This window comes from Pygocentrus nattereri, chromosome 27 (assembly GCF_015220715.1).
Source record: "Pygocentrus nattereri isolate fPygNat1 chromosome 27, fPygNat1.pri, whole genome shotgun sequence".
Lineage (NCBI taxonomy): Eukaryota > Metazoa > Chordata > Actinopteri > Characiformes > Serrasalmidae > Pygocentrus > Pygocentrus nattereri.
In genome coordinates, this window is record NC_051237.1 from 17,429,597 (window position 1) to 17,453,766 (window position 24,170).

Consider the following 24,170-nt stretch of genomic DNA (forward strand, 5'->3'; position numbering starts at 1 on the left):
ATTCCACCCAGCTTAAGTTGCTAAAGAGGTTGCTTTAGTAAATTTCACCCCTGAAATGACAACTGACACTTGTTCACATAAACCTTTACAAATGTTAATGTAAGGTTTATGTCATTTTTCAGTTAATGTAAGGGTTATGCCAGTTTATGTCAGTTGGCTTATGTAGGTGTTGTGAACACTGACCTGTAATTAAAGTGTTGCCAATGCTTCTATAACTTGACCAGTTTGCATTGTAGTCCATGTATTTACTGGACAGTGAGCCTTAGGAAGCAAGCCTGTGATTAAAGGGGTTAAATAATATGCATCAAATAAAGCGGCATACTGAAAGTAAGTCTCAGCTCAATATTTAGTAGGGGCATAATGATTCATATAATGCAATATTTGATACTGTACGATACTGTGGTGCCTCGATTCAAAATAAAGAATGACTGGTTAATAATACAGCTTACTAGAGCACTGAACGTTATAAGATACACTACTTGAAACAAAAGCTTTGCTTTATAGTGTCCCGAACAGTACAGTAATATGATATAATATGAAAAGCTATGTTATGTTTAGCACATAATCATACTACAACATTTCAGTACAGGCAGTGGCATTCCAATGTAGCATAAGGCAAGTTGCCTGACTCACGTTACTTGCATCGTATTGGCCAAAACAGAAATGCTAACCTTTGATGTAAAAATCTGTGTAGATCTCAACTAAATAAAATAATAGCAACAATAACAAAACATCATAACAATAAGGAAAAGGTGCTACATAAACCGCTAACCCATAACCCAGAAAGGCCCAAGCTAAACTAGTCTCATTGACACAGCATGGAGCAGTTAACATTTTGCTTGTTTACCCAACCCAAACACATCTACCCACCCACTCATCTCAGCAGATTTCTCTGGGCATGAACACATCAGCTGGAACAAGCACCAGGCCTTCTGTTGAGGCGAGCGTGGCTGCCTCTATACTGCCCATATATAAAGCAGCGTCTGAAAGTAGGTTTGAAATTGCTGTGCTTTCGCATGCTAACAAAACCACCCACTCGCGACCTCGGTGACTCCACTCCCTGTTACCTGAGCAGCGATTGTCAGCAATCTGTATAATCACTGATATGATTATTTAAGGAGTGGACACCGAGAGACTCCACAAGGTCAGGCAAGGACAGTGCTGGGGGAGGTGAGGATGGGGGATGTTCACACTAGATAACCTATACATATACATACCTACACACTCAAACACAGTACTGTGAAAATTATATTTCAAAAGCTATTTATCTATGCAGTAAGATTGTGTTTTGCTTGGGAAAACTGCATTATTCGGAAAAAATCTAATAACATTAACTGACTCATGTCAGGGAAAAACAAAAATAGCCTTTAAATCAAAGGGCTGAAGAGAAGTTGGAAGATGGTCATATAAAAATAAAGTATGACTGACAGTGTTCCTCAAGGGAAAAATACATATAGAAATAATAGTAATAGAGAATAAAATACAAGAAGAAATGTAAGACACAACAAAAAAGGTGGTGATTTTATTTATGTGTGTTTGTTTAACCATTTACAATCATCTTCTCAAGAAAGTCCAGAATGCAGTATTACTAGTAGCTACTAGGTGTGTGACAATTCATTCGACACTGTGATATTGCAATGCAAAGGTGTGGCAATGTACAATGTAGAGATGTGACAGTGCACTGTGTAGAATGGACATTCTATTAATTATGGCATATAATGCATCTACATTGTTTACACCAAAGTTTGCAAACAATCAACACCAACCATCAACTCACTCCTGCACCCCTCCTGCCTCCCAGTTATAGTGTCAGTAGTAGGCTTAAGTTTAAGTGATACTTTTTTAATCCCACAAACGGGGAAATTCCACCTCCGCATTTAACCCAACCATGAAGTGAAACACCACATACACACTAGTGAATACACACACACTAGGGGGCAGTGAGCACACTTGCCCGGAGCAGTGGGCAGCCCTATCCACGGCACCCGGGGAGCAGTTGGGGGTTAGGTGTCTTGCTCAAGGACACCTCAGTCATGGACTGTCGGCCCTGGGGATTGAACCGGCAACCTTCCGGTCACAGGGCCAGTTCCCTAACCTCCAGCCCACGGCTGCCCCTAAAACATTGTGATTACATTCATCATTATTCTTCATTCAAATTTCGTTTAAAATACTGTGAGAATACAGAATTGTAAATCAAATCAAAGAGTACCCTAAGTTACATCCCTGGTAATTATCATCCATTACCTGTTTAGACTCAGTCAATCCGGTGTGCTGCTGACTGAATCTTAAGGGGAATTCTACTGATGCTTTGTATTTTACAAAACACTTACAAAATTTGCATATAATTCAATAGTTGAGATGTAAACCAAGTCATTCCGAGTGGTCTGGTGTGAAATGGTACATTATAGGAAAACTTACTGACTCAACTGTCTCTTAAAAATGGTGGTGATAGCAACCAGGGGCTGCAATGCAAATATAGCCATTTTATTAACTATTCAAAATAGCACCTGACTACAGATGTATTTTGAGGGTTCACATGTAATATTGATAATGGTACAATAGTGATTTGAACACTATTTTTGCCCTATTTAGCACTGTATTCATCTCTCCACCATGAGTGGATTTTAAACATATGTTTACAGCCAAACCTTTACCACTAAACCTTTGTAACCAATGGCTTGGGAAACAGGCGGTGTATTAATGTAATACGCTGTAATAACTTTTAGCTTTTAGAGGTATTAAATGCTTCGGATGGCCGGTTCCTATTATTACTGGTGTGCGCAATTCTGACTCTGAGTGGCGCAATTCAGATCACACTATTCTGAATTACTTGGTGTTTACGAATAATGATTCACGACTGGATCGCACAGAAATTTTGAAAAGATCAGTGGAATTGCCCTGGCTTTTTTGGGTTTTTTTTGTCTGTTTGTAACAGTAAAGGAGCACTTGCTGCTCAGGTAAATGGATTTAAACAACTGGCTTAGGTGCCTAAGACTTTTACACCATGCTGTATGCTGTATTCAAATGAAAATGCCAGATGTCTTTAACATTGTGTGAACATTTGTGTGATCAGTGAACAAACAGCAATGCTCCAACTGTACCTAATCTTATTATAATGAAAAATAATATCTTATTATATTAATGTACATTGAAGAATGTATCTCTGAAGTTACCTTTTCAGAGATACACAGTTTTCTTAAGACAGTGACACACACACATCCTCAGTCCATCTGCAAAACAGTGCACAAACACGTTCAGCACACATTTGTAAATGCATCACATCATTATTATTTCCATCAGTGTCATCATCAACAACAATCTCAAACACGCTTACACACGCAACGCTCACGCATGCTACCGCACACATACACACACACACACACACCCTGAGGTCAAGGCCCAATGGGGGTCCGGGCAGAAATAGGTCATTTGTCACACATCATGTCCTGGGGCTGAGAATGCATTATAGATGAGACCAAACAGCCTGTCTCAGTGAGCTCCCACCACTCAGAGAGCAGAGGAGGAGAGGAGGAGGGGAGGAGGGGAGGAGGGGGGAGTGGGGGGAGGGAGAGATGACAGCTACTGTAATCAGTGTTCAGCTCCTCTAAATGAGCACCAATGAGGAACGCTCTTTGGTATTAGTTGTAATTTTAATATCGCGACTAATTGTGCTTCTGACTCATTGTACCTCTTATACAATGCTAATAACTATGGAATTACTTAAGGAAAAAAGACAGCATTGTGTGTGTAATGTGGTATTTTGTTTGAAATTGAAGTTAAGAATGTGCTGTTGGCTATCAAAACATTTCATTCTTCTTCCAACTTCATATTAGGTCAATTTCATTAATAAAAATGCTCTCGGAATTACGGAACGTACATTAGCAAGGCAGGACTGGCAGAAGTCATTCGTAAGGATGGAAACAGTACAGTTTCACATACACTTTCTAAGACTTGCAGTACATAATGTGAAGCACTGGAATTAAAAGTACATCTGGCCTTAAAAGAAAGCATATTAAAAAATAGAAAAAATATAGATAGACAGTATGCGCATGATTTTTAATAAGATATAGATGATTAAAGAAAAGATAAAGATAAGTAAAAAATGTGTTCATTTTCCAACCGCATAACAATAGACGCCAATACTCTCTTACACTCAGTAAGAACTACAAACCAGAGACAGTAATCGTTACGGGATTTACTTCAAATTTACACACGCATGCACACACATACACACACACACACAGGCCTTCAGCACCAATGCACATTATACATTATTTGAAACCATTCATCTTGGTCCAAAGGTTGTGAAAATTAATAAATCATTATAATAGAATCTTTATAGATTTCATTGTAAAAGAAGTGTTTTTCTAATAAATGCTTACTGACGAAAAAAATATTATTTTCTAAGATGAACCTTATTTTGTGTGAAATTTTCATGAATGGAAAATAAAATTAAAACAATTTTTACATTTACTTCCATTATAAGTTAAGAAAGATTTTTTCTTTGCCTGTAAAGCTTGGAGATACAAGGTTTTGTACTGTCAGCAGTATATATACACCCCCCCCCGCGACCCTGACGGAGAAGCGGCTTAGAAAATGGATGGATGGATATATATATATATATATATATATGCTTATATAAACAGCTTGTTACTGCTTCTACTGCAAGTCAAAATGAATCAGAAATCACAGCGCATTTCCTTCCGTAATGTCACGTTTCTTTGAAATACGGTATTTGGAAGGGTCTCTGAGCACTCTGAGTGTTTAGCTCAATGACAGTTGGGGTTGTGAGAGGAGGCAATGAAACATGATATAACTGGTTAATATTATTTTCCCTTCATGCTAGTGCACGGTAACATATTCAAAAATCATAAGTCAATAAACTTAGATCAAAGACGATTGGAGAAGAAAAACTTCTGATTATATTTTTTATATTTTGAATTTTGTAAACTGTGATGAAGTCACAGATCTGTACTCTCAAATACTTAACTCAGATATCTGTATACATTAAAACGGAAACAGAATGTGATCTGAGCAAGTTCTCAAGAGCAGGAAAGCCAAGATCATTAAATAAAACAAACTGCCTGTTTTATCTTTATGATGATATATTATATAACAACTTTATAAAGTCAATTTGTAACATCTGATTAATTTTTCAGTCTCACTTTAAGTCAAATGTACACTGAAAAATTATTTCTCACCCAAAAGATCAAGAACTGTGATATGACCCCCCCTGATAAGAAGTCTAAATCCCAAATCCCTTAGTATTCCACCTAGATCCAAGCCAGTAGCCTTATGCTCCTCAATGAGCAAACCAAAGCCACTTAACCACACCTAATGAGCCGCTTCTGTTCTCATTAAGTGGCATCAGATGTGGCATCTGGATTATGACAGCTGACCACACCCATTTATTTGGTGTATTTCCATGACAGAATATATGGTACAAGCCTACAGGGAGCTGTCAGTCACTGCTGAAACAGATTGGCAAAATGCACTTTGTTGTTAACAGCATTTTGTATAATAAGAGAATACAGCAGGGATGTTAAACTTTCCCCATCATTTAGCATCAACTTTTTGCAGCAGTACTTGAAAAGGATTAAGTTGTAGTTTTACTGGCCTAAACCATATACAGGAAAATGAGATGGCTTAATATCACCACTAATCAATTTCCTCCCTACAAAATCAAACCACTTTTGACAGCATTAGACACCTTTGCGCTGTTCAATACGTAGCTATGCTCTCGACACAGCAGTGTGAGAATGCCCAGCTCAATCATACCATTATTCTGTTTTGTTTACAACGTGCCCTCTTATTGGATAAACCCTCCTCTGTTTGCCTGCTTGCTTGGGCATTCACTCAGCCATTGGCCAGTCATTATGACAGTCCGTTGACCGAAAGTATAGTTTCAAAATGACAAACCCAAGGACACAACATGAGACGGCACAGTGAAAGGAAGATAAAACAGTTCTGGGGTTCGACGGAGGGAATGAGGGAACAAGAATGAGCATACACGAAAGAGAAACAAGAGGAAAGAAAGAAAAGAGGGAGAGAAAGACATGGCTCCTGTCTTTTCTGCACCCATCTGTTCTGATGGTGCAGGTGGAGCTCTATTCACCCATCTCTGCATGTGTGTGTGGAGTGGGGTGGGGTGGAGGGAGCAGGAAGAAAGGGAGGGCAGAGGGAAGGAGTGAAGAGACAGAGAGAAGGGGGGGTGGGGTGTGTGTGTGGGGGGGGGGGGTGGGGGGGGGGGCTCTCGGTGATCTCTCCTGAAGGGGATAATGGGTGAGCAGCGCATTGCAATGGCTGCCATGTAGTGCCCTCCCTTCTCAATTAGCCAATCAGCGGCCAGCTCTGCCTGGCAGAAGGACACATAAAAGAAGAACATTGCAGCAGAGGCACAGAAGGAGACTGCGAGGAGCTGGGAAATACATACACATATACACGAAAGCAGAACCAGAACACCCTCCCCTGGACACACCCTACTGGGGATCACTGCTTCTCTTTTTTTTTTGATTCCGAACCATCGCCCACGCTGTGCGGAGAGAAATCTCTCTCATCATCATCACCATCCTGAAGAAAACCCCCCTTTCTTCCTCATTTTCACTGTTTGAGGAAACCTACAATCACACGGGCTGAGAAACCCTGAAGAAAAGGCTGTTTTTTCCTTTTTTCTTTTTTTTTCTTTTCATTTGGGAAATTGCCGATTCTGTTGATTCGAACTCCACACGTCAAGCAGGCCAGAGCGCAATAACCCTAAAGCCGGCCAGAAGACCCGCAGATCGAAGGACCTAGATCACTATCATCTTTGTACAAGAATGGTTACTGTACGTATACCTTTTTCTGTGTGTATTCGTGTGTGAGTGCGAGTGTGTGTGTGTGTGAGAGAGAGAGAGAGAGAGAGAGAGACTGTGTGTTTGTGTTTTCTTAGAGGGGAGCCATTGTAAGAAAACAAATATCGTACAGCATTGTCAGTTGTTTTCGCTGTGTTGGACTATATGGGGCAGGACCACAGATGTGCATATCTCACTTCAGGATTTATTGTTTCAATCTGATGTTGCGGGTGGATCTGGCTGTATAGATAACCTTGCGTAACACCATACGTTTAAATACATCACTTGGATTAAGCAGCCTGTGTACACACTGACATGCCTTCAAACAGGATTGTGTAAACAAGATTAACCATCGGTGTGGGTATTAGTAACAGGATACAGGGATGCGCAACGGCTCGCTCACTCGACGTTTTCTGTGAAGCATCATAGCAGTGCTTTCTCTCTGCAGTCCATTATGGTTGGGTTAGGTGTTAAAATGCATCCCAGTTGTACTGTTTATTCGTTATAGGTTATCTTCATCACAACGACACTGAGAGACGTGCAGACAGGGCAGAGTAGTGCTAGAGAGGCAGAAGGGCGTTGGGGGCAGCAAGGCCCTTGAGATGGAGGGGGGCGGTACTGTCTTCATCCAACCGCCCAGCTCAAAGCAACACGATGCTTGAGACGAATTTCTGAGACAAAAAAGAAAAAGAAAAAAAAAAACACGATGCCTCGGAGGCTCCGAGCCCACAGAGAGCACGGCAGAGAGAGAAAAAGGGTCGAGTCATTCAGAGAAGGGGGAGGGGAGGGGAGCTATTACGCATCCATTGGTTTGGACTGAATCAGGCAAGGCCAAAAAAATTCCTCAGGGTTCCTCCGAACAAATGAACTGGAAAACGTCGAAGACCGCGAGACGAGGACGGCGCTGAGATTTGTTGGGTGTTCTGTGCGAAGCCCATGACAGAAATCTTCACGGAAGAGACGGAACGAGGCGTCGGATTAGGGACAAAACGGAGAAAAACCAGAGGCCCGAGAGCGCGAGCATTTTTTGGGCGTGGCTTCTGCGCTCGAAGACGCGAGGCGATGGCACGCGCCGCCTCAGTTAGCCTAAAGCCATTCACACAGTTTACGGCTTTTTAACGAAAAAACACGACAGACATGCTTGTCCGCTCTGTCATTCGACCCCTTTTCACCCAACACGTCGAGCACGCCGGACAAACGGCGTGTTTCTGAGGTAACCGGAGCGACACGGTTCCGCTCACAGGCGGCCAGTCAGAGCGGCTCCTCGGGGAAAGTTGGCCGCGCCGCGCGCCCCATGCTCACAGCCCAGCCTGAGAAACGCTCTATTGTGCTGGACCGAAACACAGGTCCACGTGGTCCGGACCACACGGGGGGCGGAAAGCGCCGGAGCTCGACGCCGTCAGCGCGCATGTGGAGAGAGAAACCCGCGCAGGCCTCGGCGAGTTATCGCGCTGGCCTTGCACGACAGACGTCGTGATGGAGGAGGTCGTCAAGTTCACGACGAAAAACGGCCTTAAACAAAGGACGTACTCCACACTGCGAGCACTCACAGCCCCAAACCCCGGCCTCCAACACATTCGGCCGGCTACAAGTACTAATTAAGCGGCTCGAAGGCGTCCGTCCCCACGATGAGCGTCCATGTCAATGACGGCCCCGGAGCCGAGGCCTGTCGGCGCAGCTTCTCCCACGACCACATGTTCCGCAGTCCTGCGTGCCGCTACCGCAGTGGCAAGCACATAAAAGCGTTGAGTCAGATAACCTTCTCCAGGCGCTTACACAATTCAAGGACAAGGACGGAGCGAGTGACACGCGCTGAAAACACACTCAGGCGAAAATACGATCAGAGTCGTTACAGCAGAGCGAGGCCGGACCGGCGGCTCGGGGGACGTTTAAACGGCGATCTAACGCGGGCAGTTTTTAAAGGCGGGCACTATTTACATCTTATATCGTCGACCTTTAGGTGCAAATAATGAGTCTGTGGAATATTCAAAACGATTCCGATGACTGAAAAAATAATACGAGACTACACAAAGTCTGAAACCAGCCATCACAAAGCAGAGGCCTGTACAATTATCATCACCATCATTATGATTATTATTATTATCATCATCATCATCATCACTGGGCTGAGAGGAGAGGGGGAAAGGGAAGGCAGTTCAGTTGTGCTGTTCATTGTTCCCGGAGAGTCCTGCAGCCTCTGGCCTCGACACAAAGCGCTAGTGTTTACATTAATATTCATAGTGCTGCCGTGGTCTCTGAGCGCGAGAAGAGGAGGAACGGGTGGCTCTTTTGTTTGCTTGTGTCAATACGTTTATTCAGGAAAAGGCGCTCGGATTTATGAATGCCCACAGAGCACACATGGCCTCGTTCAATCAAAGGCAGAGGGGATAACGATTTAAACGATGCCGGTGGACGGGCTGAAATTAGGCAGTTAAAGAGCTGCGGCTTTTTCATGGAAATATCTTAATTGCACTAAAGAACTATAATAAGCGCGGGGAGGCAGCGGGTTTATGGGAACCGGTTTTTTTTTTTAAAGCTTGATGTTTTTGCAGGGATAGATGGGCCAGTTTGCTTCCCAAAGGGAAGCCCCTCTTAGCCACTCCCTGCTTCAGCACTCTGGATAGCGCCCGTGCACGATTTGAACACGTTGCGAGGCTCGTTTTCCTCCACCGAGAGCTGCTGCTGCTGCTGCTGTTTTCTTTGGGTTATTTTGTGGTTTGTGTTGTGCTGCATGCAATTAAAGCGACTGTCCTCCCCTAATCGTAAATACGTAAAGGCGACACGTAAAACACACAACACACTGCGCATAACAAGTTTTAAAAATGACCGATTTTCTTTTCATGAACCAAAACGAAACCAATTGTTTCTCCCACGCAGCAGCCCCAAACATAAAGAAGCGGATTTGTTCGTGAGCTATTTGCTGGTGAATGTTGCAGCTCTGACTTCACGTCCTGTAGCTTTACAGCTGCCACTGTGATCCTCTAAGCCGCAGTGAGAGTGTGGCTAATGCCCTTTGTTTAGGATAATCCTGTAATCTGGGTTAGTGAGACGGCCTATTGGCAATCTAGCGTTTGAATGTTCAGTCAGCAGGCCAGACACTTGCATCTCAAAACACGAGAAAACGCGACGAGGAGGAAAGGCAGAGCAAGTGCAGCGGAATCTCAGCCGTCGACTGACCTTTCAGCAAAGGCCTGGACACGACGGCGCTCCCGTCACGAACCGTACTGTTCATACCCATTACTGAGGGACTCCTAAGGACTCCTACTGAGGGGGGACGCGTGTTCTGTCAGCAGAACAAAAGCAGCGCTTGTTAGTCTCACAGGACTTCGTCAGGAAGCAGAAAATGGCTTCCTCGCGAGGAAGTGACGTTCTGCAACGCGTCGTGCGGTGAGCCTGGCTCCAGCTTTAAGCCATGCGATGTAGTTCTGACCCCTGATCCCACCTTTATCATCACCACCAGTCCGCGGTGAAACAAAACAGCACACAGCGCAGAGCCCTTCTGCAGGTTAAACCAGTGATTTCTGCAAGAAAGCCAGGTTATAGTCATACATTTCGGCAACAGGCAAATCCATCCATCAAAACACATCTTAGGCCCAATCATTTATCGAGAACGGCCCTATTTAATGATAATTCAAAGGCCGTATATTCTTTTGATATACGATTAAAATGTTTCAGACACTCCTCTTGATGTGGTTGACTGCGGCGTGGCAAATTTTGCCTCTCACACCCTTAATGCCCCAAACACAGGTAACTGTTGGGTGTGGCATACTAGTTTTTGGTCCTGCATTAGGAGCCATCTCACAGCCCTCAAGACAACAGCTATGTGCTTTCTGTTAATAAACTGCTCCTCACTGTTTTCAAGAAGCATCGTGTGGGATTCTGCAATGACATTCTGGTTCTATGAATCAGAGAAGCAGCAGAGAAGGAACAAGCTGGATGTACGGCGGGCTCGTTCTTGTTTGCGTGCGAGGCAGGGTCCATGTGTAGGCAACGCTGATGCAGGCCATTAAATATTGACGGAGATCTTTCTGGGTCCCAGAAATAGAAAAGTACAAGCTGGGACAAGAGATGGGGAAGCAAGTTCACTTTGGGTATAACATGTTTGGCATCGTCTGTTGTGTAACTAAAGCTGATGGAATGTGGGGTGACTGCAGAGCGCAGCATCCGTCACTGGCGTCACCTCGGCGTTAACCTTTCTGCTTGGTAAAGAAAAATGCCACAGAGTGGATCAGTCTCTGAGCAGGGTTGTCTTTGTAATGCACAGATTCGCGGACAAATAAATCTTTTCTCAACTTACTTCTCCTTTGGCTTGTTTTGGCAGTAGCTTGAGTCTACGGGCAGAAAGAGAGGCCTGCGTGTTATGCAATGCTTTACATTTGTCACCAGAGATGGGCAGCCTGCCATGGGAAGGTTTACTTCAGTCTATGAGTTCAAACTTATCACCAGTCCTGTCATTTTGTATATGTATATATATATATATATATATATATATATATATATATATATATATATATGTGTGTGTGTGTGTGTGTGTGTGTGTGTGTGTGTGTGTTAATAATATTTTAAGATAAGTTTTAAGGACTTTATATCAAATGATGGGGAAAACTGATATTCAGAGGAGACCAAGATATTTTGTCATGCCATGCCAGCAGTTTGCCTTGATCCATGTTTGATGTGTCTTATTTTTAGGCTTTAATAACGCTTGTGCCCCTATCTTTCTGATGCTTTATCCTTGTCAGAGTCAATTTGCCTGAGATCTGCATTTTGTTTGGCACAGAAGGCTTATTGAATTCATCCATGGAGGAAAGTGATATCAGACTGACAGACCCAGAACTCAATTGCATCCCATTCACACACACAATATATATTCCTGCACACATACACATAGTACTAAAAGTCAAGAAGCCAGCCGATAGCAACAGTTGTCAAGCTGCTGTTACCTGGGCAACCTGGTTAGAGGTAAGGCTTGAGTCAAGAAGAAATGGTTCCACAGGAGGGAGAGAATGTTAGAGTGGGATTAGAAGAAGATGGAAGACCAGAAGGGAGAACAAAAGAGAAGGCCCCGCCTAAAAGAGAAAAAAAATGTTTCGCACAAAACCGTTGACTGGTAGTAATCTAAATCATGCTGATTGATGCTGAGGCTGATTCCAGTTTGGTAGATTCATCTATAGTTTGGACTGAAAGCCTGGTGGTGAAAAGGTTTGAATGATTAGTGAATGCAATAGGGCAGCTAGTGACGATTCTGCCTGTTGATGGCTGTGATCACACAAAAAGATCAGAGATGCATCATTAATTAGGTGTGTGAGCCTCCCCGTTCCACCCCTGGGGTTGTTCTGTGAAAAGACTGTGTTCTCAGTCAACTGAGGCTGACTAATGCTCTAATATGGACAATAATACTATAAAACCAAGGATCTACTGCTGCTCCTAACATGGGAAAAACACTATTCCTGTGTTGCTTTTAGGAATTCAAACTAAAACACAAATATTCCAACTGTGCTGTATTGAAAAAAATGTAAAGATTAGAATACTCTTTAGCAGACAAAAATGAAAATATACTGAAAAATAAAAATAATAGATTTTGAATATGTTGTGTTTATGAGTGTAGGAATAACAAAAATGACAACTAAAAAGGCAAAGAAAACTACTGACCAGCATACATCTGCTTCGTAAATTCCCCATAGACCAAATTAAGCAACATGCTGCACTCCACAGTAACACAGACGAAGCAAGACACACACACACACACACACACACACACACACACAGTAATGGCAGACATCTATTGCACATCAACAAGCAAGGCACAGAACCTTAGAACTTAACACCGTCTTGACTTTTGCCACCTCATACTTTTCAAAATCTAAACCTTATTTGTATCAGCGGGTCAAAGGGGCACACTGCAGGATGTCACTTTCGCTTTCGTCTGACCGCTCAGCACCCCCTTCACCATCCATCAGTCAGACGTTGGACTGCTGATGTAATGATGGTTGACCCTGGACAGAGAAACAAAGGGCGGGGGAGAGTGAGAGAGAGAAAGGAACTAAAACATCTGCAAAGCCGGGGGCAGACAGAAAGACAGGGAGAGAGGGACAGGGACAGAGGAGAAAAAAAAAATACAGAGGAAGAGAAGAAGATATTGTCCTAACTTGTTCCTCCACCGTTCAGACACGTTGACTTCTCAACCTCTAATCAGTATAGGTCAAAAGGGACACAGGAGTGGTTAAAACTTGGGCTTTTAAATTCAGTCGTATGCCTCTTGTACACAAAGGCCAATCCCACCCATTTGGTCACAGTGTCTGATTAGGCCAGTGTTTCTTTCTGCAGATAATCAGCACCATGGAAACTCAGGTGTCCAACGGTCCGAGCGGAACCAGCATGCCTAACGGCCCGGTTATCAGCACCAACGGCGCTACAGATGACAGCAAGACCAACCTGATCGTCAACTACCTGCCTCAGAATATGACCCAGGAAGAGTTCAAGAGCCTATTCGGCAGCATTGGCGAGATTGAATCCTGCAAGCTAGTCAGAGACAAGATCACAGGTGACTAATGCAAATCCCAATTCTGGTGGGATATGAGGACATACAAATATTTATCAGGCTGTGGCTCACGGTTTTGGTTGATCTGCAGGTCAGAGCTTGGGCTACGGCTTCGTAAACTATGTCGACCCCAATGATGCCGACAAGGCCATCAACACGCTCAACGGTCTCAAACTGCAGACAAAAACAATCAAGGTAAGAGCACCTAGATCCCACGCTTCCCAATCATGCTGTCAACAGGCAGGGAGAAGGGAAAAAAAGGAGAAGCAGATATGACAGAGGGAGAGGAGGAGAGAGGGAGGGACAGAGGGCAGGGCAAGGGAAGGCAGGAACAAAAGGACCAGAAGAAAAGAGAGAGGGAGAGACGAGAGCAGAGGTCAGAAAGCAAGGGGTTGTGTGCAGAGGTGATTGTGATGGAAATGTAATTAGGGAGGTGCAGTGCAGAGCATTGGGGGGAGTCAGTGCAGGGAGCCCCATCTGCCTCCAATCTTGGCTAATTAGGGCCTTCTTTGTCCCCAAAATTCAGTTGGGGATGGGGGGAAGGGGTTAGTCTGGGATTTAGGAAGAAAGAGAGATTAAACCACCCAGCCTGGTAACCCCACCTGATCAAAGAACATCAAAGATTGTGACGAAGTGCAGACTGAGGAAGATTTAGACGGTACACAAGCTATATGGAAAATTAGCAGAAAGGACAAAAGATGCAAACACACCCAACTACACCATAAAAATGTGTACATCATATTTGTATTATTTGTGTCACTCATTTGTCATATCTCTATTTGCATCATATTCATTTATCACATTTATATTCTGATTATGCTAAATAATCTCTGAATTAACGTAATTTATATTTGTCAATGCAAATAATACCAGAAAGAGTATTACTCAGCCTTTTGTCTTGCATCATAAATAAGAAGCCGTATTCACAGCAACATTCCAATAATGCTGTCACTATTGTTAATATACTGCTAATATCATAATCTGTTTGTACATTTTTTTTCTGCTGGCCTTCTCACCCCCTGTTCACTGGCATTCATCATTCGTGTGCCTGGTGTGTCCAAATCCTTAAGCTGAGCAAATGTCATATTTTCCATGTCAATAAGGCATTGTTAGAGAGAGATGGGGGGGCACAGGAGCAAAGGCTAGGAGGAGGTAGCGTGGGGAGCAGAATGCCAATGACAGGATTAGAGGCCATATGGGCTGCAGGCACCATCTGTAGTGTGGGAGAGATAGGGAGAGGGTTAATTATAGGGCAGAATCCAGTATTCTAATACAACACCCTACCCCGCCCCAGCCAGCCTGCAGCCCAATCTCTGCCATACACTCACCCACTCGCTGAACAATAACGCCTCGGACCCCAATAATACAGCTGCTTAGTCATAGTCACCCCCAGCGCACATACACACACCAATGATGCAAACACAGAGCGTACACCATTCAGGCACTGCTAGCAATTACCCTTAGTGTTCTACAGTACGCATGTAGGATTATAAAGACACTCAAAAACACCCAGGCACACTAAAAAAATGAAACACTGAAATGAAGTCAAAGATTTCAAATTTCAAATTGCTATGTCTAAAAGCAGTCACAAAAAGCTGCTGTTTGTGACAATAATCTTTATAGACACAAGACTGCCCTTGATGCAACCCCTACGTGGAAAATTTGTGTAAATTAAAATCGGGAAATTATATGCATTTATGGCGTACTTGGCTAGGATGCAAGCGTGTTTGTGAGTTGTCAGGGACGCTGGACATCTTGTAATCTGTTTACTTGGTTTGCTGGTTGCCAGAGGAGCAGTTTTCCCTTGAGAAGGAAGACAAAAAAGTGAGGGAGGGAGGGAAGGGAGGGGGCAATCTCTCTATCGCACAAAAACACAGACACAGACGTTCACAGCGATGCCATCAATCACAGTCATTTGTATTCAGCCACAAATTCATAAATAAACATTTTTTTACGAGTAATTCTCTTCTCATTACAACTGCTGCTCAGACTGCTGAGTGAGGTTAACAGAAAGGGTCATAATGCAACATTAAAACAAATTCTAAATTGAAATGCATCATCTCCACAATGAGCTTTGTGTTTAGAGATCACTTGAAAATTTACAGTTAAAATTTTCATATTAGGTTCTTGGTCAGCAGACCTTAGATTCAGGATGAATGACTTGGCGAAAACCTAACTGCAATTTAAATGTGATTACTGTCTACAAATCAAGTAATTTTTTTCCAAGAAAACAAGCACGTCTACTTTTTTCCTTGAATGCTGAATGTAGTGTGCCAGACTGCCAGTTATTATTAGGTTTATAATAAAATTGAAAATGTTAATGCAATTTGAATATTACACTCTTTGCAATTGCGATATTGATATAAAAATGCTTCATCATTCAGCCATGAATCAAATCAGAGTGGACTGAATGAACATAAGTAGTTCTATGAAGACACGTGTGTAGGTCTATGTAGGACTGAGAGGGACTGGGATCAGGAAGCAGTGTGCTGGAGTGTTTATTAAGAGTACTAGAGTGAAAGTGGAATGAAGTGTATAAGAAAAGTGGAGCTGAAGAAAAGGAAAAATGAAAGGGAAGGAAAAGCAGTGGGTGGATCTCTTCCTTCTGAACCTGGCAGTGAAGAGATATGTATGTACTTTCCTTGTGGAAAAACTGTAAGCATGCTGGCAATGGCACCTGTGTTTGAGATGCTAGGTAGCACTTACAGAATTGATGTGTGGGCTCAGCATGCATAACTGGTTGTTTAATGCACCTGTGTTATAGGTGTCATACGCCAGACCCAGCTCAGCCTCCATTCGTGATGCTAACCTATACGTGAGCGGCCTGCCTAAGACCATGAGCCAGAAGGACATGGAACAGCTGTTCTCCCAGTATGGTCGCATCATCACGTCCCGCATCCTGGTGGACCAGGTCACAGGTATAGCCTTAACTCATCTCTGTTATAACACAAACCTAAGCACTGGCTATTAGTACTAGTCAGAGTAGCTCTAGGGGAACTACAGGAGGTGCACTGTGATTAAAGTGATGTGGTGAAACATTATTTTACAAGATCATTTCACCCAAAAATGATAATATTTAGGAATATTATTATTACATAATATGTACTCAATTGTAATAATAAGAATATTTGAAGGCCCTCAACAGGTTTTGACATTTGACAGTCATAAATACCACATAACCAACCATTCAGCCTACCCACCTATTTACAAAGTGAAAAGGAGTGTTGTTACTGTAGTAGCCTGGACTGCTTTTTAATGTGGTTTGCTTTCAATATCATATATATATATATATATATATATATATATATATAAAATAAAACGAACCTACTCCATGCTGAAATTATGACCATAAAACCAAAACCAGTACACCAGAATTATGTCCTTGATGCTAACATTGTCCCCTGCTTTGTGATTCCCGGAGCAGGCATATCACGAGGAGTGGGCTTCATCCGGTTTGACAAGAGAAACGAGGCCGAGGAGGCCATCAAAGGTCTGAATGGCCAGAAGCCCCTGGGCGCTGCTGAGCCCATAACTGTCAAGTTTGCCAACAACCCCAGCCAGAAGACAGGCCAAGCCCTGCTCACCCAGCTCTACCAAACAGCCGCCCGCCGCTACACCGGCCCCCTGCATCACCAGACTCAGCGCTTCAGGTACTGCTCCCAACTATAAACCTAATCTCTACTCTCTCTGCTCCTCTCTACCAGCCTTTCCTTTAAACTGTAGCGCTGTCACCCCATTAGAGGGAATGAAGGCCCAACATGGGTATATTTACAAAGAAATTCTATGACCATTCATACAGATTGACTCTGTGTTATGAAGCACAGCAGGACAGCAGAATACCATAGGATAAAAAACAGCATGTGAATCAGCCATGGCATTAATGTATTCCTGTGTGTTCATATTCACACACACACGCACACATACACGCACACATACACGCACACACACACACGCACACATACACGCACACACACACACACACACACACAAAGAGAGATACATGCATGCAGTACTCTCAACCCATCGCCTGAGGGCTCTGAAAGCACTGCGTCAGGGTGCTGGGCGAGTCCTGACTGTTGATTGGCTGAGGCTAAGACCCATTTAGAGTTCCCTCTAGTGGCTGCACAGGCTGCATGTTAAATGAAAACCCTGTTCTCTGGTTTGTCGGATCTTGCCACTAATGTCTCCACCTCCCTCACTCTCCCTCTTGCATTGCAGACTCGACAATTTACTAAACGCCACCTACGGAGTCAAGAGGTAATTTCCAAAAAAAAGGTGTTTTTTCCAAAGCATCCATGCCTAAAACAACCTCTAACAAAGTACCCAGAATACCCCCTGCTGACTTAACTTGAAATTAGAAAGGCGTTTTGAAATGCGGAATCCATTTCCATATTTAATGTGAGATTACACATAAACAAGTGAAAAGTGTGAAAAACAACTTTGCCTTACAGCAGGACATTCTGGCATGGCTTTGTTGAACCTTTTCGTTCTTTTGGTTGATTACTTGATTGAACTGATTTGTATGTATTTATTTATTGAACTAACATTTAATTTTTTTTTCAGTTTCAGTTGCTTTAATGTCCTTTTTTCCACCAGCATGGACATACCAGATTCCGTTTGCGTCTCTTCTGTTCGCTCCAATCTTTTGCGTTGATTTATTTCTTATTTGCTTTCATCCCTCTCTAGGTTTCTGTGTTTTTGCTCAATATTGTGAAATTTCTGTTGGACATTGTGATTCCTGTGTCCTATTTCTACAGAGACTTTGGTCACCAAGGAGTATGACTAAAATATGCAGAGAATGTGGGCTAATGCGCGTTAGGGAACAAAGCATTTTTAAGTTTTTTTTTTCTTTCTAGTGCAAGGAGGTAGTTTTGTAACCTGCAGCATTGCCTGCACATTTTAAGAAAATTTCTGCTTAAGGCTCTGGAGATGAGGATCGGCAGAGGTTCCAAATCAGCAGGGGCATGTTCCTGTGTGAATGCATTTTGAAGGTAGTGTGCTGCATGCGGCGTGGAACTTCAGAATGACACCCATGGTAGTTCTCCATCTCTTCTCCCCAGGTTCTCCCCCATCACCATCGACAGCATGACCAGTCTGGCGGGGGTCAACCTGACTGGCCCCACTGGTGCAGGCTGGTGCATTTTCGTCTACAACCTGTCGCCTGAAGCTGACGAAAGTGTCCTGTGGCAGCTCTTCGGGCCCTTTGGCGCCGTGACCAATGTCAAGGTCATCCGTGACTTCACCACCAACAAGTGCAAGGGCTTCGGCTTCGTCACCATGACCAACTACGACGAGGCGGCCATGGCCATCGCCAGCCTCAACGGCTACCGCCTGGGTGACCGTGTGCTGCAGGTGTCCTTTAAGACCAGCAAGCAGCACAAGGCCTGAGGGCGGGGTGTTAGGGACGGCATGGTCACTAGCGCTCCTTAACCCTGCAAGAGGGGGGTCTTGGAGCTCCCCGCACATTCACTCTACATGGGCCTGGACTGAGTCTCTCTCTGACACTCATTCAACACACACATACATACACATTACATGCACATACACCACACACACACACATTTAGTCAGAATTTCAGAAAAAAAAAAATACACGAGTTTTTTTCTTTTTCTCTTTACACAACATGCTAGTCCTTCCCTACGTTTGCCTGGATTGAATTAGCAGGAGTGGGTAGTTGGTCTGTGGGTGGGGTGGGGGGGCCTTTCGCAAGGGAGACAGTTTTAATGAATGTGACGGAGAATGTGTGCTGAGTGCTTTGATTTAATTCAGGCAAATTATGAGAACTGATGAACAAAAAATGATATGAAAAAAAAAGTATGTGCAATTTACCCAAACTCTTGCCCCAATAACTCTCCTGTCTTGATGGGGAGTATGTAGTCACTTTTTTACACTTGGGCATTTTGAATCAGTGAGTTTTTTTAGATCTAAGAAAAAAAAGAATAAACAGTGTTCTCTTATATATTATGATATAACTATATATTCAATATTTAAGGTGGTTATAATAGCCAAGTATGTAAGCATTTTCTAGAACTTTGATTACAGTTTCCTGGCTTCACATAAGGTTGCAGTCTAGCTTTAGGGCGCTGTACCACCCCACTCAAGGTCCGACCCAACAGCCAATTTAACAACGTGCGTGATGGCAGACACAAGGTTAAAAGGATATAAGGAGGGCATCATAGTCACCTCACTACACGGACACACAACAGTCACCCTAAATACAAACAAGAACCAACACACACACATATTTCCACATAAAGAAATAGCCAAGATTTGTTTACTTACATCACAAAGTAACCTAGAATCTCCCTGTATTTTTCCACTATAGTTTCTTATAGTGTAGAATTGATTCTAGAGCATAGAATTGAGTCCACCACACGCAGCTGTCTACATCACTTGGAGCATTTCGGTAGTGTTCCCAGTGCTGATGGCGTTTGTGTAATTCTTTTTGAAAAGGCCAGGGGTACATCTAGAACAAAACCACCGTACTCAGTAACCAACCCTGACAAGGAAACTTCAAAACTTTCGCATCTAAAAAGCTTTCCTGCAAAGAGACGGTTCTACATTAACGTGAGGCTGCATCACATTCCCTTAGAGACAGTTTTATAAATATCGGGTCTGTTTTACAACATATTTTAGTGAGAAAGCCATACAGATGAAAGGTGTCAAAGCCTGACGTTATGAGGATTACAGGGAGTGAGGTTAGTTAGTACCTGTTCTCCCTTCTTCTCATAACTTCCCTCTGACTCACTGCGCCGGATCACTCCAGCCATTCTTATCTCTCAAACTGACAAGCTTTGCGCTCCAACACTGTGGTCCTCATGCAATTTACAGCAGCAGCCTGCAAAAAAAAAAAAAAGAATGAAAAAGAAATAAAAAATGCACAGACAGCCCCATGCCTCCAACACAAGCTAGGATCTTCCATTCCCGTGCCCAATTTTAAGCCACAGCCACCTGATAATCTAAAAATATCACTCCATTTGACCACCCCTGCAAAATAATGATTAATTGAATTCCTTTAAGAAGATATTCTGAATAGAAATGCCCATAGTTCAAAGCCCTAAAAAAATACTCTTAAAAACAAAGCTGTTCCACGGGGAGAGAGAGACGTTGCTGTAAAAATGAAAGAGAACTTCACTTGACAGAAAGAGAAAGGTTTAAAATGTGTGTTCAAATCAAATGACATTTTGCTTTTTCTAAATAACGCTGTGTTAGCCAAAGAGGACAATGATCTCTTTGAAAAAAAGGATTACGTTAGAGATTAATATATTTTTATATCTACAAAAAAACAAGACCTTGTGCAACATTTTTACAGATTCTTAAGCGTGGAAACCTTTGGAACACACCGCACAGCTTTTATTTTCAGCTTTTGGGGGAGAGAGGGCCCAACTGTCTGCGGTGTATGGGAGGGGATTGGGGACTATAACATACAGTATGTGCAGTGAAACCACTACATAATCAAAAACACAGAAAACAAACGTATGAAAAAAAGATGATACTAAAAAGCAATTATCAGACAGATAAAAGAATGCATTAATATAAAAAAAATCAACATAAAAACAACGCTTAAAAGCGTTAGTTTCTTTAAAGTTGCATCAAGCGTTGCTTCAACAGCGGTGCAGTGAAGCCCCATGGCATCACTGGGGACACCATGAACTAGCTGCAGTCTGCTCCAGAAAGGCTTGATACCTGCAAATTGACTCATTTCTATCTGAGCATCTCCTTTTGGCAGTTTAAAATGAAGTATATAATCTACCATTCATGCTTGACATGCTCAACGCACCAAAGAATCTGTTTAAATTTGGCATATCCTACCACAGCTGCACTTAATGTTAATCCTATCTATATACACAATAGCTCACTTTAGACTAAACTATATCCTCCAGTACTTCATATCACAATGATAACATACATATTGTCTGCTATCACACTATTTTTCATCTTTGTATTACTTTTAGACATATCAGAGTTGATTTAAACATGTCACACCTTTATTTCACCATCTTGACCCATAGTGGCCCATATCTTTCACTCCTCATTTTGCTCCTTTGCATAAGCACTAATCAACTGAGGGGTCTAAGCTTGGTCACTGAAAAGATCGGTCTCACAACAGCTAGTAAGAACATACTTTGGAGAAGTAAGACAGCTTGCACTGCAAAAACCCAAACACATATCGAAGTGTTGCTTGACCCCCCAGTTCCACGTCACTTGCTCTCTCAGTGTCCCCCTGTAATCAAAGACACAGTCGCATTTAACCAATTCCTCCGGTTACTACTAGGCTTTTGTATTCATATCACCATACAGATGCTACTCACATCCAAGTACTCTTTTGTAACGCAAACTATGTATCCTGGACCTCTTTGCCCATTTTATTTGTTGGTGGCGTGCCGATGAAAAAGGCGTGATTAGCTTCTAATAATACATCAAGCCTTGGTAGCCTGCCTGATGAGATTTTTGACCACTCTCTGGTGTTAGCGACAGGGGCAGCTAGGGTAGAAACAGGATACTTGGCAACCCAGGGGCGATTTTTCCTATTGCCCTTGGGAGGATGTAGCTAGCCAGGCCTTTTCTGCTGCAGCAGAAAGGCCTTAGTGTCCTCACCTCTGGCCACAAACCCAGTGCAGATTAGCCCTTTAGCACGACACACATACATAAACACAAACACAGCGAATCCAGAGACCCTCTCCCCACAGCTACAGTAGAGAGCCAGGGACAATGGCAGGAGACACACGTACTGCACCGCTTGAGCAACAAACAACAATAAATCATTTAAAAAGACAAAAAAACTTTCCTATGGAACAGTAAGTGCAATGTGCTTCGTTTTTATATTGACTGAGAACAAAAGATATATATATTTTTTAAAAAATACGTTAAACATCACACTGAAATGGTTTGCGGAATAGTGAAAGGATCAAATGCAATGAACAAGTGTTAACTAACAGATTCATTAAAGGAATCAAACAAGCACCGAGAGCTCTGATCTCTGATAATGTCCATTATCCCTTCCTCAGCCCCCCAATTAGTGCTCTGACCAAGGTAAACTAAACAGCCGTTTATGGTACTGAAAAGGGCAATTATCAAAGACCGTGAAAGGAATACTGTCTAATATTTCATCAGTTTTAGCCCATGTCGATTTCAGAATATCATTTTTCCTGTAATTTATTGATTTACTTTACATATCAGAATCACATGTTAACTTTAGCGTATTTGTGTTGTTGACGTTGCCATAGAGAACACACATGGGTTGAATATTTTCTTTTGTTGCTTCTATTGGGTACAATTTCTATTTTTTTCCATTATTTAAACTTAGTTGCTGTTCCTACAGTGTATGCAGGTTTTAGAATTAGTTAGATTTTTTTCTTTCAATCAAAATGTGTTCAATTGTGTTTGTAAAAGTCTGTGGTAGCTTTTGTTGCAACATAAATAATTTAAACGGAAAAAAATTCAATATAGCGCCAACGAACTTGTATTATTTGGGCGACTTTAAGCTTGTAGTTTTAACTTATTGTTAACTTAAAAACTATTTATTATCATTATTATGATTATTATTATTGCCTCGTATAAAAGTATGTTTTGTGTATATTTATGGTTTATTTCATTATATTTGCAAGTTGAAAAGAATTTTAATTTTGCCAAAATGTGGTTACACCGTTTTGTTTTTAAAAAGGGAACAAATAGACTAAAAAAGAAAAAAAAACAGCTTTAGAATTACGATTTGGAAAAGTTCTCCATAGGCAAAGAATGCACTGCTATATAAAACTAATTGAAAGTGTAAACATACATGCTGTGTGCTAGATGTTATGCCTTTACTGCCTGTGTTTCGTTTGTCTTGTTAAATGAAAACCTTTTGATTATTTGATCTAATCACAGTCTTGTTTTTTCCAGCCACTTTCAGACCCCCTGAGTGAGAGAAGGCGGGAGGGTGGGCATAAGGGTTTTCAGGCCTGGAGTACAGGCCTGACAGAGAGGGGCTGTCTGAGGCAGGTTCTGATGGGGCTCTACCAGCACCTCCCCTTTTTCCTCCGCTCACGTCCAACAAATGGAGATAAAGAGAAAGGAAACTAACAGAGAGAGATGAGCATTTAAGCTGATATTTTAAATAATCCAGCAGTGGCAGTAGGGACGGGTGCTGAGAGAGCCACAGAGCTAGAAAAGGGGTCAGTGGTTCCTCTGTTTCTCAACCAATTGTATTTTGTGTCAATTAATTTAGAAGGGATACAGAGTTACTTAGCGATGTTCTTCTTACACCATTTCTCAAGAATGGTACAACAACACGGAAACAAACGATCAAAAGCAGAGCCCCTGACGTCAGTGTCAGAGGGCTACGAGTCAAAATCATACTTCCAAACACGACCAAACGAACAACGAACAATGTAACAAAGGGGGAAAAAAAAAAAAACAAATAAACCTTTCAGTTTAGTTTAGGATATTTATTACTGGGATTTCAGCTGAAGACGCTTGAGGACTTTTTCATGGAATTGTTTAATTATTTGTACTTTACATGCCGGAAAAAAAATAAAATAAAACTTACGAATCCTAGTGTGTCTGGTTGTTTTTCTGTTCGCTTAGGTTTGTGTGGGTGGCTTCGATAGGAGACCTGCAAAAGGCTCAGTGAAGGAGCAAGGACGTTCTGTATAATTAACTCCACAACTGACGCCTCTGGAGTGCAGCAATGAACACGAATCTCAGCACAGTTTTCACAGTCATTACCATATACACTCTTTATGGACTGCTGTCTATACAGTTCCCACCCCACAGGAACAGTACAGTCTAAACTCAAAGGAACTACTGTGAAACTAGAGTAA

General features: G+C 42.4%; 1 protein-coding gene across 7 annotated transcripts; it reads left to right on the top strand.

The window, feature by feature from the left end:
• The first annotated feature begins 6,390 nt into the window (after window positions 1–6,390).
• elavl3 (ELAV like neuron-specific RNA binding protein 3) lies at window positions 6,391–23,818 on the top strand. 7 transcript variants are annotated; one of them, XM_017724156.2, is made up of 7 exons: window positions 6,391–6,824; window positions 13,155–13,371; window positions 13,460–13,563; window positions 16,133–16,286; window positions 16,790–17,018; window positions 17,587–17,625; window positions 18,408–23,818. In XM_017724156.2, the coding sequence occupies exons 1-7, from the start codon at window positions 6,816–6,818 to the stop codon at window positions 18,754–18,756; spliced, it is 1,101 nt and encodes a 366-aa protein (XP_017579645.1). In that variant the 5' UTR covers window positions 6,391–6,815; the 3' UTR covers window positions 18,757–23,818. The 7 variants fall into 7 exon arrangements, with proteins under 7 accessions (XP_017579645.1, XP_017579650.1, XP_017579647.1 ...); XM_017724158.2 differs by having other exon boundaries at window positions 6,392–6,824; window positions 18,429–23,818; XM_017724157.2 differs by having other exon boundaries at window positions 6,393–6,824; window positions 16,793–17,018.
• The last annotated feature ends 352 nt before the right edge of the window (window positions 23,819–24,170 follow it).